Source organism: Cuculus canorus, chromosome 2 (assembly GCF_017976375.1).
Source record: "Cuculus canorus isolate bCucCan1 chromosome 2, bCucCan1.pri, whole genome shotgun sequence".
NCBI classification, from domain to species: domain Eukaryota; kingdom Metazoa; phylum Chordata; class Aves; order Cuculiformes; family Cuculidae; genus Cuculus; species Cuculus canorus.
In genome coordinates, this window is record NC_071402.1 from 22,093,222 (window position 1) to 22,109,823 (window position 16,602).

The following is a 16,602-nucleotide window of genomic DNA, read 5'->3' on the forward strand; positions in this document are numbered from 1 at the left end:
TTTCTAAAACCAACATCTTTATTGTAATTTTACAGCAGAACAATGCCAACATTAGCAGTGAAAAATGGAAGTCCTCAAGTGAATGAAACCTTGACTACCCCTGAGGTCCTAACATCCACAAAAAAATGCACTTGCTCCGAGGGCAATATGAAGACACAGGAGCAATAACATTAAAAAAAACACTACTAGGAAAATCAAGAAATGTAAAGAAAAATGTTGGTATATAGAAGAAGAGAGGCTAAGAACAGAGGATAGATTTTATGCTTGCTCTTTCAGCAAAAGGTTTTAATGTTGTCCTAGATTTTTTTTTATTTTGTTATTTCTGTACTTGCAAATAAATTTTGTAGGAGTAGAGGTAATAAATCAATAACTGGAGTATAAAGTCTCATAGAAATTCTGAGGTTCCATCTTTTAGTAATGTTTTATTTATCATCTTCTTAATTCACTTTAAAAAATAGTAATTTGAATGTGTTATATGGAGAAAAATACTAAAATTTGCAATATATTCTTGAACTAGATGATCTTTAAGGTCCCTTCCAACCTAAACTATTCTATGATTCTATTCTATTTATTTAATAATGAAGTGAGTTATTATTTACTTTCAAATATATATACATAATACATGATAAAAGGTCCCATCTTCGGTGCACAACAGTTAAACCACATACTAAATTTCTGTGTTTTAAAATATTTCTCTGTGACTTTATGTATTATTTTATAGGCTAAAAATTATAACTATTTTAAAGCAATTATCACAATTGTGTTACCTTCCTTGTCAACCTAATGTTGTGTACCTCTTAACAAGTAAAGGTTATTGTTCCTATTTCAATATATATATCTATTACTATCTAAGAGACATGGACTAAAAACTAATTTATTGAAAATATTGATGGAGTTTCATGATAAAAAATTATCTTCAATACCAGAAGACAGGAATTTGGAAGTATATCTTAATAATTAGATAAGTCAAAAATTGCTACGAGGATAAAGTATATTAATCAAGACATATTTCATTCTTCTAAATAAAGACCATGCAAACTCACTCTGACTTCTGTAAGATAAATCCAACTCTATACTTACTTGAAAACCAATAAAAGTTAGGTTTCAGCAATTCAGTCTGTAATCCCTGTCATACTTAAATAAATTTGAGATAAAATTCTCCAATACCCAACTTTTTTTATTTCATTTCTCATTCTCATAATCATTTCTTGACAGGTTAAAAAAAAAAATGCAGAAACCAGAAAGCAGCTACCAGAAAGCTGTATTGCCTCCGTATTGCAAAGCACATGCTGAAGTGAAGCCAATGATTTGAAATACTTCCAACTTCTGCTTCAAACCTTTCATCCCAGAGTAAAGCTAAAATGATTATACTTCTGATAGTCATCTAGGATTTCACAGTTTTTTCAGAGGCCGATATTTTTTTTCCTTTCCTCAGAACTTTGTAAATCACCTGAGACCCACATACCAATCTTTCTTGAACTATTCTGAAGCACAGTGTTTTCTACAAGCAAAGCTTCAATCTACCTTTATAGAGTAAAATTAGAAGCATATTCCTGAGAAATCCAGAGGTCCATAATTAGCAACCAATGGGACAGCCCAGCCCTGCCCCACCCAAAAGAAGCAGAGCAGCTGCAATACTATTCCTTTCCATCCTCTGCAGTTAAACCAGACCTATATAGCTAACCTTCCAATTTTATCTGTACTATTCTGTCCACCCACAAGCTGTGATAGTAGAGTTTTAAACTGGTTATGTTTCCCTTCTAATTTTCTTCCTACCCAGAATCACACTATGCCAAAAAGATCAATAAGAAAAAAAAACTGCATCAAGAAACAGTAGGGCCCACACTAACAGAAGAGGTCTTCCTTCTTCCCACTCTTTCATGGGTTCAGCAATGATGGCAGGAAGAGGTGGCAAAACCTTGATCAAGGAACGCAAAGACCTATCTTAGTTCTGATAAAGCAACTTCTGCTTAGCAAAGCCCCATGTTTCAACAAAATTACTGTTACTGACCTGGTAAATGAAGAGTGACATTAGTATGCACATTGTGCCATAAATGTACATGTGATTTTATTTACTGACCCATGAGGAAAAGAACTAAAAAGATAAAGGAAGGAGTGAAAGCAAGGTGAGGGACTACATGAATGCTGTTAGCCACATTTTTTACATATTTGATCCTGAGCAAAGCAGAACTGGTAAAGATTCTCACTCGTAATTTTGACCATGTAGATGGGAAAACTGAAATATTTATGAATATGCATCTGATCAGAAACAAAAAACTGTCTGGTGTATTGACTTTGCCTCATACCAATAAACCAGACTCTAAACTGAGACAGTATGGAGCAGACTCGCATAGCATTCATGCCAGTTTTACATTAGTGACAGCACCCTGAAGAAGGGTAAAAGGGATCGCTCAGGCTAGTTTGTCTTTCAGTCATCATAGCTCAATCCACTCCAAAGTGTATTTATTACAAGGGTCATGACTACCAACTTTGATTTCTGGATGTCCATGTTGGAAAATGTAGTTTTCATAAGCTACTGGGCTCTTGTCATTGAACAAATCTTTTTAAGATGTTTCAAGCTGAGCACACAAAATCACTAGTCATTTTTCAGTAGCTCAATCTCTGCCTGTCTTCTTCCAGGAAAAGAAGAGTACATCCACATCTTACATGAACGCTCTCAGGAAAGACAGTAATCACCTGAGTTATTCAGGAATGGAAAGGGATTCTTTTTAGATGTTTTGATCAAAAATGTTGTGCTTGGTAACTCAAATATAGCTCAGATTTCTGTTGCTCTCACACAGGTGAGAAAAAAAAATCAAGTTTTAAGGCATGTTAAATGAGTTCCAAATTTAGGATGATTTAAATTTGTCAATTTAACATACTATCCGAATTGAGATATCCATCTCCGATCCCTCCTCTTTTTTCTTCCTGGTGAGAGGTTAAGATCATATGCCAGCTAGGATTTTATTACCATCACCAGATAACAGCAGCTGATGTACAATGAGAATAGAGAGAAACCTGTTACGGCTGCTAATATCCACAACTCTGTGAGATTCATGGAAGAAGCATATGTCACCTTATTAAATCTGTAGCAACTGAGGTGCCAGTAACAGAAGGTATCCCTCTCCAGAGCTGGAAGTGATGGGAACAGAGATGGTTCTGTAAGGAAATCACTCATTTTTCTCCCTCTGAAAATATCTGTAACAGGATGTTACAGGGATGGGTTTTCCTAGAAATAGGGATTTAAAAAACAAACCCACAACCCAACAGCTGCCAAGACAGGAATTTCTTTCCAGAAAGAAACAGCTTTGGGGCAAGTTAGTATGTTCAGTTGCTTCTTCCAAGGGAAACAGAAAGATAAGGAGATTTAAAAACTCATGCTACTTGTCCTACTCTCTCCCAAAGAAGCAAATCAAGGGGCATAGTTGTTAGATACACGTATTCACAGCCTAAAGAGGACATAGAGTGCTCTGTGAGAGGGATGCATGGCAGAGGTGAAAAAAATACCAAATGTGTTCACTAAATTCATCGCCAAGCACCCTCATGCTTGCTGACTGCCAGCACTTCTGTGTTACTTTGAGGTTATTTTTGTAGTTAAAAAAAAAAAAAAGGAAGTTTTGAAATTACTTGCAGAGAGAAGAGGAAGTAAAAGGGTTTCTTTACTCTCCTTGTTTCAAGAGCTGTATTTCATGGAATACTAGGAAGTACAGCTGTTAAGACTCTCTCTCTGCCTTTTATATACAACTTGCCGACCCTGTCAGTCTTCCTCTTGTGTTTGCAGAAGTTTACATATATGTGTATATATACACATGCACATAAGGATCCACCTGAATATGGCTTACACTTCTAATTTTAGGAAGAAAAAAAAGACAGAGGATCATTTGACATGGATAACCTCTCTGAAGTAATACAGACATCTATGCCTGGTGTCAGCTTAGTTTTGGAATTCTGCCTGTGTCTGATGCAAGACATAAAACAGCTAGGAATCAGTGGGGAAGTAGCTTTGTTATGCCTTTAACTCATAAAGGAAAAAAATATATAGAAGTAATACAAGTAAAGTTCCGGATTTTTTTCCAGCATTGCATGATTTTCAATTGAGAAAGCACATCAGATGTAAAATTCAGAAAATTATTTAAGAGAGGATTATATGAATCTAGTAAGGACGTAAAAATAGAGCAGGTGTGAAAATCCCAACAAACTAAATTAAATGTTAACAAGCTAGTTTTAGAAAGTGAGGACAGGCAGTTTCAGTTATTATTCATTATTGTATATCTAGAATATGGATAATATACTCTCAGTTCTAGCACCATCAGTGGGTTTTTGTCCTTGGCTCTTGGACTAAATATTTGAAAATACAACATTCTCTTAGAATGATAGTAAGCCCCTCGCAAGCTAGGAAAATAAAAAATAAATCAGATCTGTTCTACAAAAATATCTCAACAAAATTGTTTCATAACAAGGAACAGAAAATTATCTTTTTCCTTCGATATCAAAGTAATCATTAACTTCACCATGACAAAAACCAATTGTTTCTACCAGTAATTATTGACATCACGTGATGGCTTCATTATAAAGCAGAGCATTAGTAAATACCTCATAGGTATATCTAGAAAACAAAACAGAAAATTAAATTATAAATTATATAAATTATATAAATTATATATTTCTGCTAACTATATATATTTTTGTGTAAATATGTTTTCATGAACAGGCTAATATATTAGGCATTTTAGTAACCTATCGAAAATCACGGTATTTATATAAAGGATGATAACCAAGGGAATGACAAAGTGCAACTCTTAAGGATCTTTGATAATATTATGGTTTAATTCAATGAAAGAAAACAGAGTTTACTTTTTTAAACTAGATGTGTTTAATTTCAAAACAGGGATCATTCCTAACTCTCTGCTGTACACAGAATTAGTGAACAACCTCTGTACTATTTTGGGGCTGAATATCTCAGTTATCTTATGCCCCTGTGTGGCCAACTCAGACAGCAAGTTCACTTTCACACAGCTGTAATAGTGAAATAATGTGTCATGGAAGAACCCAAGTTCAGGTAAATTCACTGCTATTAAGATATACTGCAGTGGTAAAATTGGACTGCTACTCGTGTGTACATTTTCTATCAATTTTAGTCACAAAGGATACTTGCCATTATGCAGTGATGTGTTAATCTGAATATTGCCCAAAGCAACTGTGACTTCACAAAGCATGCTGCTACAAATAGAGCGTCTGACAGCACTTTACTTGTACATTAAACTCTAAATGAATAACGGCAATCAGAAAATCCAGCTTATCATAGAATCATAGAATGATAACTATATTCTTTAAGACTTTTAAAAACTTTTGTCTTTAGCCATTTGAAGGAAAAGTATGTCACTGAAAGTTATCACAAAAATTTTAGACTTCAAAAAAATGAAGTTCTTTTAGATGCTGCTTTAGAATTAAGATGTAATGTAAGCACTTAGTATGTTTTCAGAAAAGGTCTCCCAATTTCTTCTCCTATACTTTATTTTCCCAGACACATTAAGATCTTATGCCACAAACTAGCTATTTGCCAAATGCTAAGAAGGCAAAAAAATTCTTGTCACTTCCAGATGTGAGGTAATTCTAACCATTTTTCAATAGGAAGTAACTTATTACATAGGAAAGAGCAGTATAGTCCCCGGCATAGGTGAAACACAATTTTGAAGCAAAGTCATAGCTCTTACTGCTTCAACTGGATGAAGTTGATAATGTCAGAATAGAGGGATGCAGGGCTGGGAGGAAAGACCAGTAAACCGTCTCTCTGACACTCACAGTAGCATCTTATAGAAAAGCGTTGCAGTGTAGCTGGCAAAAGAGAACTAAACTAATATTCCTCCAACAAAAGCTGTTAGCAAAGGATATAAAAAACATTGAAATGGTAAAATCAATTGAACTCATGAGGAGCTTAATATCATTTGGATCCTCCCACAACAGCCACTGCAGCACAAAAAAAAAAGCAAGTAAGAACCCAACTCATATAAGGTTTCTATGTGAAAAGATAAAAAACAGTTTAATATATATTCCTGCTAGTGTTTGGTATAATATGAGAAAGCAAAGATCAATTTAACTGGCTTTCCTGCAACAAAATCACAGTGTATCTAACTTTCAGAACTGAAACTCCAAGAACAGATCAAGTGAAAATTAATAGGAATGTATTTTCAGTTACAGTTATTTGTATACTCTTTAGTTCCCTAAGACATTCTGGTTTATATTCCATTATCTACTACACTATTTGTATGTATTAACCTGTTTTCTTGTTTTCTTCACATTGTACTTTGCATAAGCAGCAGTTAAACATGTGCTTAATGTCAGCTATTTTCTTTCTGGACTCTGACTTTCAGCTTTCAGACGTAAGAACAGAAAGAAAAACCTTAAAAAGGATCGTCTCATATGAGTCTGACAAAAATACGGAACTTCAAAGTCTGAAGAGACAGACCACACTATACCTCATCAAAGAAGAATCTTCTACATGTTAAAGGTATTTTTGTTTTCCTTACCACAGCTCTGAACCATTAACTCTTAATGCATGAACAATACATTTTTAGCAAGTACATTACCTTAACAGTGCAAAGCTTTATGGGAAAAATCTACGCTACATTGATTTAATGGGAAAAAATAAAATAGATTTTTTTAAACCAGTAAATCAACAAAGAGGACTAGCCTCCAAAATAAACGTCAACAGGACTTTTTTAGTGTCTATTCAATAGGTGAGTTCTTCAAAGTCCTTTTATCAAGACCAGATTTAAAATATTGATGCTTATTCAGAAGATGGAATCTTTTTACTCAATAATCCGAAATAACTTTCAACTAGCTTTAACTTCAGAAGACACAGAAAGCATAATTTAGTCTCTCGTGATTACTGCTGCATATTATTAAAAAATTGCAGAATGTTTTCTTGAGGCCAAAAGCATTGGTACCTAGAAAAACACAAAATAAAATTGCTTCTTATAAAATTTCTTATAGAAATATTTTCACTCAAAGTAAAACAGCCTATACTAAGTAAGACACTGGGCTTCCCAAGACTACTTTCTTGTTTGACAGTCTTCTAGAATAAATATAATTCTAAATCTCAGGCATAAGAAATGCAATAAAATCATTTTCCGATGTCTTTTAATCTGAAACTGATACCATATGCAGCTTTTACTAGAGACTTACAAGAAAAATAAACATCGAAAAGCACTATGCACATGTATCTGGAAAAAAAAAAAAAGAAGACAAAAAGCATGCACCTTGATCTGCAAAAAGCATGCACTTTGATCAGCAAAAACAGATCCAGAGAATCAGGACTTGGTTTGTAGATTATTAGAACAGTTGCTAAGGGCTTTGTTGGTTGCTGCAGGTCTGAAACTATGCACTTGGAAATATGCACTTGGAAATATGCACGAGCACAATTGATAATACAGAAATTATTGCTCCATTTTGTAGAGCTTCAAAGATTTCTCAGTACACCAAAGAGGTAAGAAAAATCTCACAGACTACAGAGTTCATATATATCTAAAAAAATCTTCATTCACTAAAGTGATTACGAATGCTAAATCTACCTCCATAATTTTACATATCTAATTAGAAATTCATAACCAAAGTATAAAAACTTGAAACAGTGACATTAACTAAATATTAAAATATTTATAAAGGAAACACTAGCAGTAAGGAAGAGAATCCTTACAACAGAAGCCTGGGAATTATAATGGTAACAGTTTTCTGAAGTATTAAGTGCAAATATCACTGTATTTAAGAAATAATGCCCCACTTAAAAGAGATTTCTCCCACAGATACAGAGAAGAAGATTAAAATGCTGGATATAGTCCCTGCAATATTACTTCCACCCTTGTTCCAGAATGTTTCCATCAGTGCACTATCTTTATAAAAAACTGCAGGATTCTTTTTCTCCCTGACCTGCACTCACAATCTTTTAGATTAAAATCTTAATCATTTTACTGTTAATATTTAATAGCAGTATGTAAAAGTCCTAAACATCAGTATTATAGCATGTTTACTGAATACTGCAACAAAAATGAGTCATTATTGTTTATCTTCAAAAAAAAAATCCAAAGAAACCAATTTAATAACTAGATCACATCAATAAACAACAACTTCTCTCTATCATTTCTAATTCCTGAAAAACAATAGCTATTCATAAAAGGAGAGCCTACAGAGCTGACTGACATGCTGCAAAGCATCCACTGATCAGCTATAATTTGGCCACTTAAAAAGGTTATTGAAAAGCATTGCACACAGAATCTAAGTCTTCTAAAAATAAGAAACTGCTTCCTGCCTATTTTGCAAATGGTATGCAGGACTACTAATTTGCATCTTCCAACAAATTATATACGGTTAAACAGATACATCTTTGAGCATTTAATCCTTTCACTGCCACATCCACATAGAAATCATTTTCTCAGACAAATTTGTTTATGAATATTTTATAGGCTTTAAGGATTACAGCTAATAATGCTAGCTTCTAATGGTAGCTAATGTACTTGAAAGATACATAACCATCTTAAATATATTATTCTATCTTTGCTGGCTATATTTCTGCATATTTGAGTTCTCATTTAAATCCTTACATAAAACATAAAAGCACCAACAGAAGAGACACTCTGCTACCATAGAAATATTAATATCTAAGAGTGCAATTATAAAAGTACCCCAGTGAAAAACATGCAAATTGATTACTATCAGCATAAGCATAGAAATAGTGAGGCAAAAATGTTTCTTTTCTACTTACCTAGCGTTGTTCAACGTTTGTCCAAAAAGATCATTTTGTAAAATATTTGGAGGGGATGAAAAAACCCCATGAAAATGAGATAAAACAGAATTGCAGACCTGGCGCAGTGTCTCAAATTGCATTTTCTCTCTTTCCTTCCCTTCTATTTTTCTTCACCACCTGTCTTAAAAGTCATCTATTTTGCACATACCATCAAATGCAAACATGCCAATCAAGTTCCATATTTCTCCTGATCTCTGTAGAAACTGTGCCTAAATGAGCAGGGGCTGATAGCTAATTGTACAGTCATTATTCTTCTAATTCAGTCGTAGAAGATTTAGTACCCGTGCGGCTTTCTCCTGACCGTAGCAAGAATTCTAAACAGCAGTAAGCTTTTTGGGCATTCCCAGCTGAAGTGTGAAGCTGAGCTGCTTTCATGTACTCTACTCATATTTCTCTAAGCCTGTTAAAAACACGCAGTGAATAGATGCTGTCGTCAGGAGTTTCAGCACATCTGGCTGCCAGCAATAAAATCTCAGAAGTAAAAAAAATGAGGACAAGGCATCCTCACACTGTTACTACTGTCTAAGAGGAGGAGGATTTCTGCATCTTCCCCTCCTCCTTCCCTCCCCTGTAAAAATGACTAACATCGGTGACAGTGTATGTAGGTCTTTTTTTTTTTTTCTAACACGCAAAGGCCAGTCTACAGGACGGAAAGACTACTCTAAAAATATTCTTCATATAATGAAAATGCACACACACATACACACATGTAGCACTGAGACTGTAACAACAGATCTTTTGTCTCATATCTGAAAAGCTATACCATACCGTACGTGAGATCACAGGTTTGTCATTGCAAACATTTAAATGTAATACCAATTCATGGCTGAAGCAAACAGTATAAATTCTATACATAGCTGCTCTGTTAGGCACTGTACATGCAGCATCACGGCAATTTATCGTGCAGACTTCAGAAATCACTAAAAGGAACGGTTGCATTTTATTTGTGCTACATTTCAAAATAAGAAGTCTTCAGCATTTTTTAAAAGTTTATTACACAGAAGCAGCCATGACGGAATTAAGCAAAATCAATCACTTCCTTAGGTGCTCCATACCTGTCTACTTCCAGGAAAACCCACTGTTTTAGGAGCCTACATCTCCAGTAAATATACAGTATAGGAATTCAAAAGGCAAGAAGCAGAATCAGTCATCTAACAGAACACAGTGAGATTCTGCAGCATAATATGCACGGTGAATGCCATTAAATGTACAATTAAAAGTAGTTCTGACTACCAAATGTATTTTTCCTCTTTTTTTTCAATGCTTCTGCCAGAGGATGATATTACATAACATTACAGAATACATTCTGTCATTATCAAGTTGAAAAATAACAATTAAAAATATTTTCCTTAGAATCTCTCATTTTCTATCCACAGCTTAGCACTAATTACAAAATCTCCAAATAAACCAAACTGAGAATGAGGGCCATTATTAAAGCTCTTCCAGTGAAAGTGATTTTAATCCCAAAAGATACGGAAATAAGCAACCTTCCAGCTAATTAGTGTTGTATTGATGATGTGCTCAGAAGGGATTGCCCATCCAGGCTTCTTTGGCCAGAAAGATGGCAGCTACAACTCAGATTTTCAAATGAAAAAAAAAAAAAAACAAATTAATCTCCAGACCCTCCTAAAAGAGATATAGAAGACTTGTTGCCAACACTCATGTTAAATATTAAAAGAAAAAAAATTAGAAAATATCTGCTAATAAAATTGTTCCCAAAATTCATGTGAAAACTACAAAGTACTACACAAAGTATTTTTTAATATCTTTTTTTATACCTGTTAGCATACTGTGCATTATGGAAATATTTGTAGCTGAGAAATGTATTGCAATTTGTGGTAAAAAGTATGAGGCTATACATATGGCAAATTGGTAACTGCTAAGATCCTGGAGTAGGAGTTAATGAGTCTTTATGGCTACCTTGCTGTTACAAAAGGAAAACTTAATACTTGGTAACCACCTTGCCTACATTACAGAGAATTACGGTTTGCAATATAACAAAATTTGCCTTCATATTAATTCTATCAAAAAGACAAAATTTTCTGCTGCAAGAAACAGAATAATCTTGTTACAAATTATTCACATAATTAAAATAATTATAAGTTGCATATGCACCACTTAACAGTTTAGAGACAAAGTTGACAATGGAACAGGTACAAGACCAACATTTTACCAAGTATTTCAATTATATCGCTATTTTGGTTCATACCTCCTGAATGGTCATTAAAGCCAGAATGTTTCCATAGTCACAACAAAGGTCTGAACATTTTACATTCACCTTTAATTTTCAGATCTTTAAAATTGAAGTTATGACATAATTTTTTTTTTTTTTGGAAAATTGTTCTAAAAGTATTGACAAAATGAGATATATATTAAAGCTTCAATTTTTTTCATTTAATTCTCGGTTAACAAAGAGACTCTGCAAATATTCATGCAAGTATAATAAAACAATAAACAAGTAAAAAAAGAAAAGTGAAAGGTACTGTTAAAGGTAAAGAGCCTGTAGTCGCTTCTAGGAAAAAACTCAACTATAAAGACACAAGTTTTGTGCAAATATATATTTTTTGGACATCTGGAATTTTCATCAAGATTGACCTTACTGTTGATTAGAAATATGATTTTTCTTATTTCAGAAAATGTTACAGAAAAATAAACAGCATTGTCTTTCTTTCTTGACCCTTCTACTCCGAGAGACCCTTCAGATAATAAAGAATTTGTTCTTATATTTATTATGTGGCCTATATTATTGTATTGATTGTATAATGTACACTTATTACTACGCACTCTTCTTAGTTACTGCCACCTTTCCCAAAATATAATCCTTTGAGCTAGGAAGAACTGAGGAAGCAAAGAGGCCTATCAAAAAGAGGCTGGAGGGGATGGAATGAAGGAGCATAAGCAGAGTAGGCTGCGCCCACAGAGGTACTCCTCTTTTCATAACCGATATGGAACTGACAATCAAAACAAGTCTGTGGAACCACATGGAATTTATTTTCTGTACTCTTAATATTAAGAACAAAAGAGTACAGGCACTAGTTCCTTTATGTCAGTCCCGTTAGTGATCTTCAAATGTGTCAATATTTTTTTACATTAAGAAATTTCCTGCAGTGAAGGGCATGGTGATTTAGTGTCATTTTTAAGATTTAGAAAATTATGGCCTCAGTACTCATTCCCACATTAAAAGCTTCACTTAAGAATCCTGGAAAAGACAGGAATTATTTCTTTTTTCCCTGTTTGATATTTAATTTCCTTATACTTGAGATCTACACTTTAGATCTCTCTCTCTCTTATTCAGGTCACTCGCTCTACACCCTCCAATACCCATATTAGAAGAAAAGGAGGTCCTATGCGCACAAACTTCTTTTCAAACATCCTTAATTGTGTACTTCAGTATGCACTGGGTAAGCCCAGCACCACTCAAGCACTGGTTATTCTGGCATTTCTAACATTTGAGGACCTGGTTTAAATAATTTTGACAGTGATTTCTATTATAGTGTTTCGTTTATTTATATTTGCATATATATGTATACCGTCTTGATAACTATGGCTTAAGTAATAAATTTAATTTACACACCAATTTTACAAAGGATTTCATAGAGATGCACACAAAATGCTTTAAAGATATCGCACAGAATGGGAAAAACAAGTACCATGTAGTTTAGGCAACTACCTGACATGGCTGACAGACTATTTCAAACTGAAAAGACAAGCCTGGGAAAGCACAATTGGATCCATTAAGCCAGGCTACACTGAGATCCATACAGATACCTATTTCTTCAGCCAAGCTGAATTTTAATAAACATCCTCCAGCAACAAGTACCTTGGAAGAAAAGTTATTCTAGAAAGTTCCAAGGTATGTATGGACATTCTTCAATCTATAAAAAAAAAAATCTGTTTCAAATATAAGATTAAATTTCTTAGAATGTGATTCTAGAATTCAGAAAGCTTTTAAGGTAAACCTATTATACAGATATGTTAGCTCAAACATTATTTATAGGCATTACTTCTTTATTCTAGCCACACAGAAAACACATTTCATGGAAAGTTGTAGCTTAAACAAGGTAAAGTGATACAACCTCATTAAAGCTATACCTTACAGCTCATAAGGCAAGAATCGTTCTGTGATAAAACATACTACCAATACAATTTTGGATTCAATTCCATTCCAATTTAATGGATATTATGTAAATATATTTTGATGGAATCACAGAAGAAAATGGTAGAGATAGGTTACTTGGACAGGGGTAAGAGTGAGATTTTTAATAAGAAGAGAAAGTAAATTAATAGCAATTAATAGCACATAAATAACGTATAACGCAACTGTCATTGCTTTCCAGTATGCCCTTACCAAAGCATTTAGCTTAACATTTAATATTAAAAAGATTTTGTCTGTCTAAGTATTCTCATTATGAAAAGAAAACACATATGAATAAATGCTTTTCAGACAGATGAGTTAACTACAATGGCCTTACGCATGGGATGGTGTTATATTATTACAGTTTATATGACTAACCATTATAGGTCAGATTAGCAAACTGGTGCTCCAAGGTGGAACGTGATTTTAAAGTACTAGCTTAAATTAAATTAAATGATGGACAGACACTTCACTTTGCTACTGCAAGTGAAACGCAATCAGACTTTCTTTAGGAGTAAAGCAAAAATTCATTTATATTTCATCACATCAGTGTTCAAAGATTCAGCTTCACAACATGAGTTTAGCAAGAGCTAAGGCAAAACATACAGCTGTAAATTTAATCATATAAGAATAGGAGTCATAGAAGACAGGATCCTGAATATCTAGGATAGAATACCAGAAAGAGAGGGATGGAGATAAAGACACAAACCCAAAAGTATAAAAGTACCTAAATCCAGGCTGCAGGAAAGCATCAGTCTCTGCTCACAAATTGTAATAATGATTCCTCTCCTTGAGCTGGCACCTGAGCAGTCATTCAAAACACACACTTCTTTTTATTACAGGAAGTCTGGCAGTTAAAACAGTGTTTGGGAACATGGAAAATTGAGTCCCGAGTTTCCTTTCGGGCTTCCTCAAATACATCCACAAAGTCCCCATCGACACCCTATTGGTTTATTCCAAAGAGAATTTGTCTTTGCTGTTGAGGCTGTTCTCTCTCCCGTAAAATAATTAAATATTGAAAGAACTATTTAATTCACTGAGTTAAACATTCATTGAGAATGGAAAAGTGATACTGATTTTATTCCCTGGTAGTCAGGTCACAGATCTACAATGGAAGATACTGAAATTCCAGCTAAGAGACCAAACCTTGTTACAGAAAATGTTCACTAAAAAAAAGTATAGTAAAAAAAGAAAAAGTAAATTCATCCTTGTGTTGAATCATCAGATATTGTTTTTCTTGTTTGCATTTTTTGTCTCAGTATTTTCCACAGTTCCTCGTTTCATTACTTCCATTTCTGAGGCATGCTATCAACATTCATATAGTTCTCTTTTATGTTCTTTTTCTTCTTCCTTTTGGTCATTTAACAGTAATATATACTCTCCTTTTAGCCTAACTTACAGATTTTAAACCAAGGATATGAGACTTAGAAACCCAGACAGTCTGTTTATCCATTTTTCTGTCCATATTACTACCTATCATAATGATTAACAAGGTTGAGGAGAACCTCAACCAGTTAATTTCATAGAGGCATAAATATTAAATCAGTTCGATTCCAGGAAGCTGTGTGAAAATCAGCATCATCACAGGAGGAGAAAGACCCAAGTCAGTGTGCATAGAAGAAGGGTGGGCAGGACTGAGCTATTACCTGTTGAGTTTAGCAGTAGAAAGACAGTGAGAATGTGCTCAGTAAATAACCACATTGTTGCCATCTTAAGTTATCAAAAGTGATAAGAAAAGGTGATTAAGTTATTGTGATCCTCCACTACCTATCAGAAGAAATAGGACAGAAAAACATGAGACACCATTGTAGGCTATACCGATTCTAGTGCTCATGGAACCACCTCTCCCTGTTGTATTTAATTCCCTCATTCCTGTTTCCATCAGACTTGCTGCTAATAGTATCTCATGCACAAAGGACTCACCAATATTTATCTCAAATTTCATCAGCAGTAATACCAAATAATGAAATAATAATAATTTCTCCTTAGAACGACCTTTACAAAAATAGTTAATTATCACAAACCTTGTAAATACATTATCTGTTAAATATTTTAGGAGGTGAAGCTTGAGTGATCTCATTCAGTTTACAGCTAAGAATAATGTCAGTGCTCCAGACAAGATGTGTGAACCTCAATCTATTCTCTTACTCGCTGTGTTTAGGGTACTACAACTTTGCTTTTCCAAAGTCTGTTGAGCTACCATTCCCTTATAGCAGCAACTGTTTAGAAGCCTAAGTCCAGAGAAATCAGGGATAACACCACATGCTAATAGTCTTTGGACCAAGGCCCAAAGCACTACGCCTCTAGCATATTTCCAAACATTGAGACCGCTCTAGTGCCATTGGAAGCAGTCTGTGCCTCAGTCCTGAACTCACCCAGCATGTACCACAATACTCTAAATGGTTAAGAGGACGCTCTGATTAATCTACTTACATTCAAGATAAAATTACAAAGATAAGCTGTCAGTTTACATTTTGCACCTTTACAAGAACCTGGATATTCCCATCTCTGAAAATTCTCAGAATTAATGTCATCAAAACAGAGGGGAAAAAAGGCAAGTAAATATCTATTATTTTAATGAATAACAAAATTAACCTTGACACACACACATTCCCAAGAAAGTCAAGGAGTATAAAGTACATCAGCCCAAACCAAAGTGTCTTAATGGGACATTCCAGACCAGCTTTGGCCTTCCTAATCAGGAAAGTGCCAGCTGTCCCTAATTAGCTGCACTAAAGTTCTGTGATGAGACCAAACTATTCATTTCTGCGATTCTATGATTTTCTTGCATTTCATGGTCTAAGTAACTGACAGAAATAATCATGAGCCACTGATCACTATGGCTCTAAAATGTTCTAAAAGGTGACAAGCAAGTTAAACATGAGATTTTACCTGCATATATACTAGTTTGGAAAAAATATGTATTAAAAATAAAATATTTGGAACACGAGTTTTTATCTTATAAACCAGTTATGGTTTAATTAAATCCTTAGTCTATGAAAGAAAAAAAAATGAAGACTTGTGAAAGTTAAATGCTAGATGACTTGTTTATTATAAATAGTTTCAGTGTTAAAATAATCTACGTTTTTGAAACTCAGATAAGACAATGATAGGTCTGATTTTGCTCCTTATGCAGGAAATACAAGAAAATGTGCCATATGTTCAGTTGGGAAATCCTGCTGTTAGGCCTAGTAGGGACACATACAAAAACTGGCACTGACCATACAGACCATGCACATTCCAGGATGAGTAAGACAGAGGAGAAAAAAAAAAAAAAACAAATAAATTGGACAAGAAAAATGTGAAAATTATAATTTAAAATTTTTTTTTTTTATTAAAAATTTTAGACCATACCACAACAGTAGTACTTCTGGAAATTAATCAGTAGATATGCCTAGGAACCAGTTATGCCTCCCAGTATAATTATTTTTCAGCTATCTTTAACTAAATAACTTTGACTCATTGGTTAATTTCCTTAGCTCAATATATATTATGGCTTCTCAAACCTCTCCATGGAATTAGCTTTAATACATTAGTTGAAAGGCAATATGCGAAATTTTATTTAAATATGACAAGGCACAGAATAGTTGAAAATAATTACATTAAATGTTTAATTTTAATTATTTCTCTTATCTCTGTCATTCTCACCTTTTTGAATATTAGACAA

At 33.9% G+C, this 16,602-nt stretch overlaps 1 protein-coding gene across 49 annotated transcripts in view; it reads right to left on the reverse strand.

Moving 5' to 3' along the window:
• The window catches only part of RIMS2 (regulating synaptic membrane exocytosis 2), a 457,943-nt gene that overhangs the window by 312,822 nt on the left and 128,519 nt on the right, over positions 1–16,602 (reverse strand). For 2 of the 49 annotated variants that reach the window (XM_054058033.1, XM_054058034.1), the window contains exon 1: positions 8,759–9,334. The exons of 44 other annotated variants lie outside the window; for them this stretch is intronic. In XM_054058033.1, the coding sequence (XP_053914008.1) occupies positions 8,759–8,880 (122 nt within the window). In that variant the 5' untranslated portion in view covers positions 8,881–9,334. Of the gene's footprint in view, positions 1–8,758; positions 9,336–16,602 lie in introns of those variants that run through there. 3 more of the 49 variants (XM_054058031.1, XM_054058035.1, XM_054058037.1) reach the window with 3 other exon arrangements.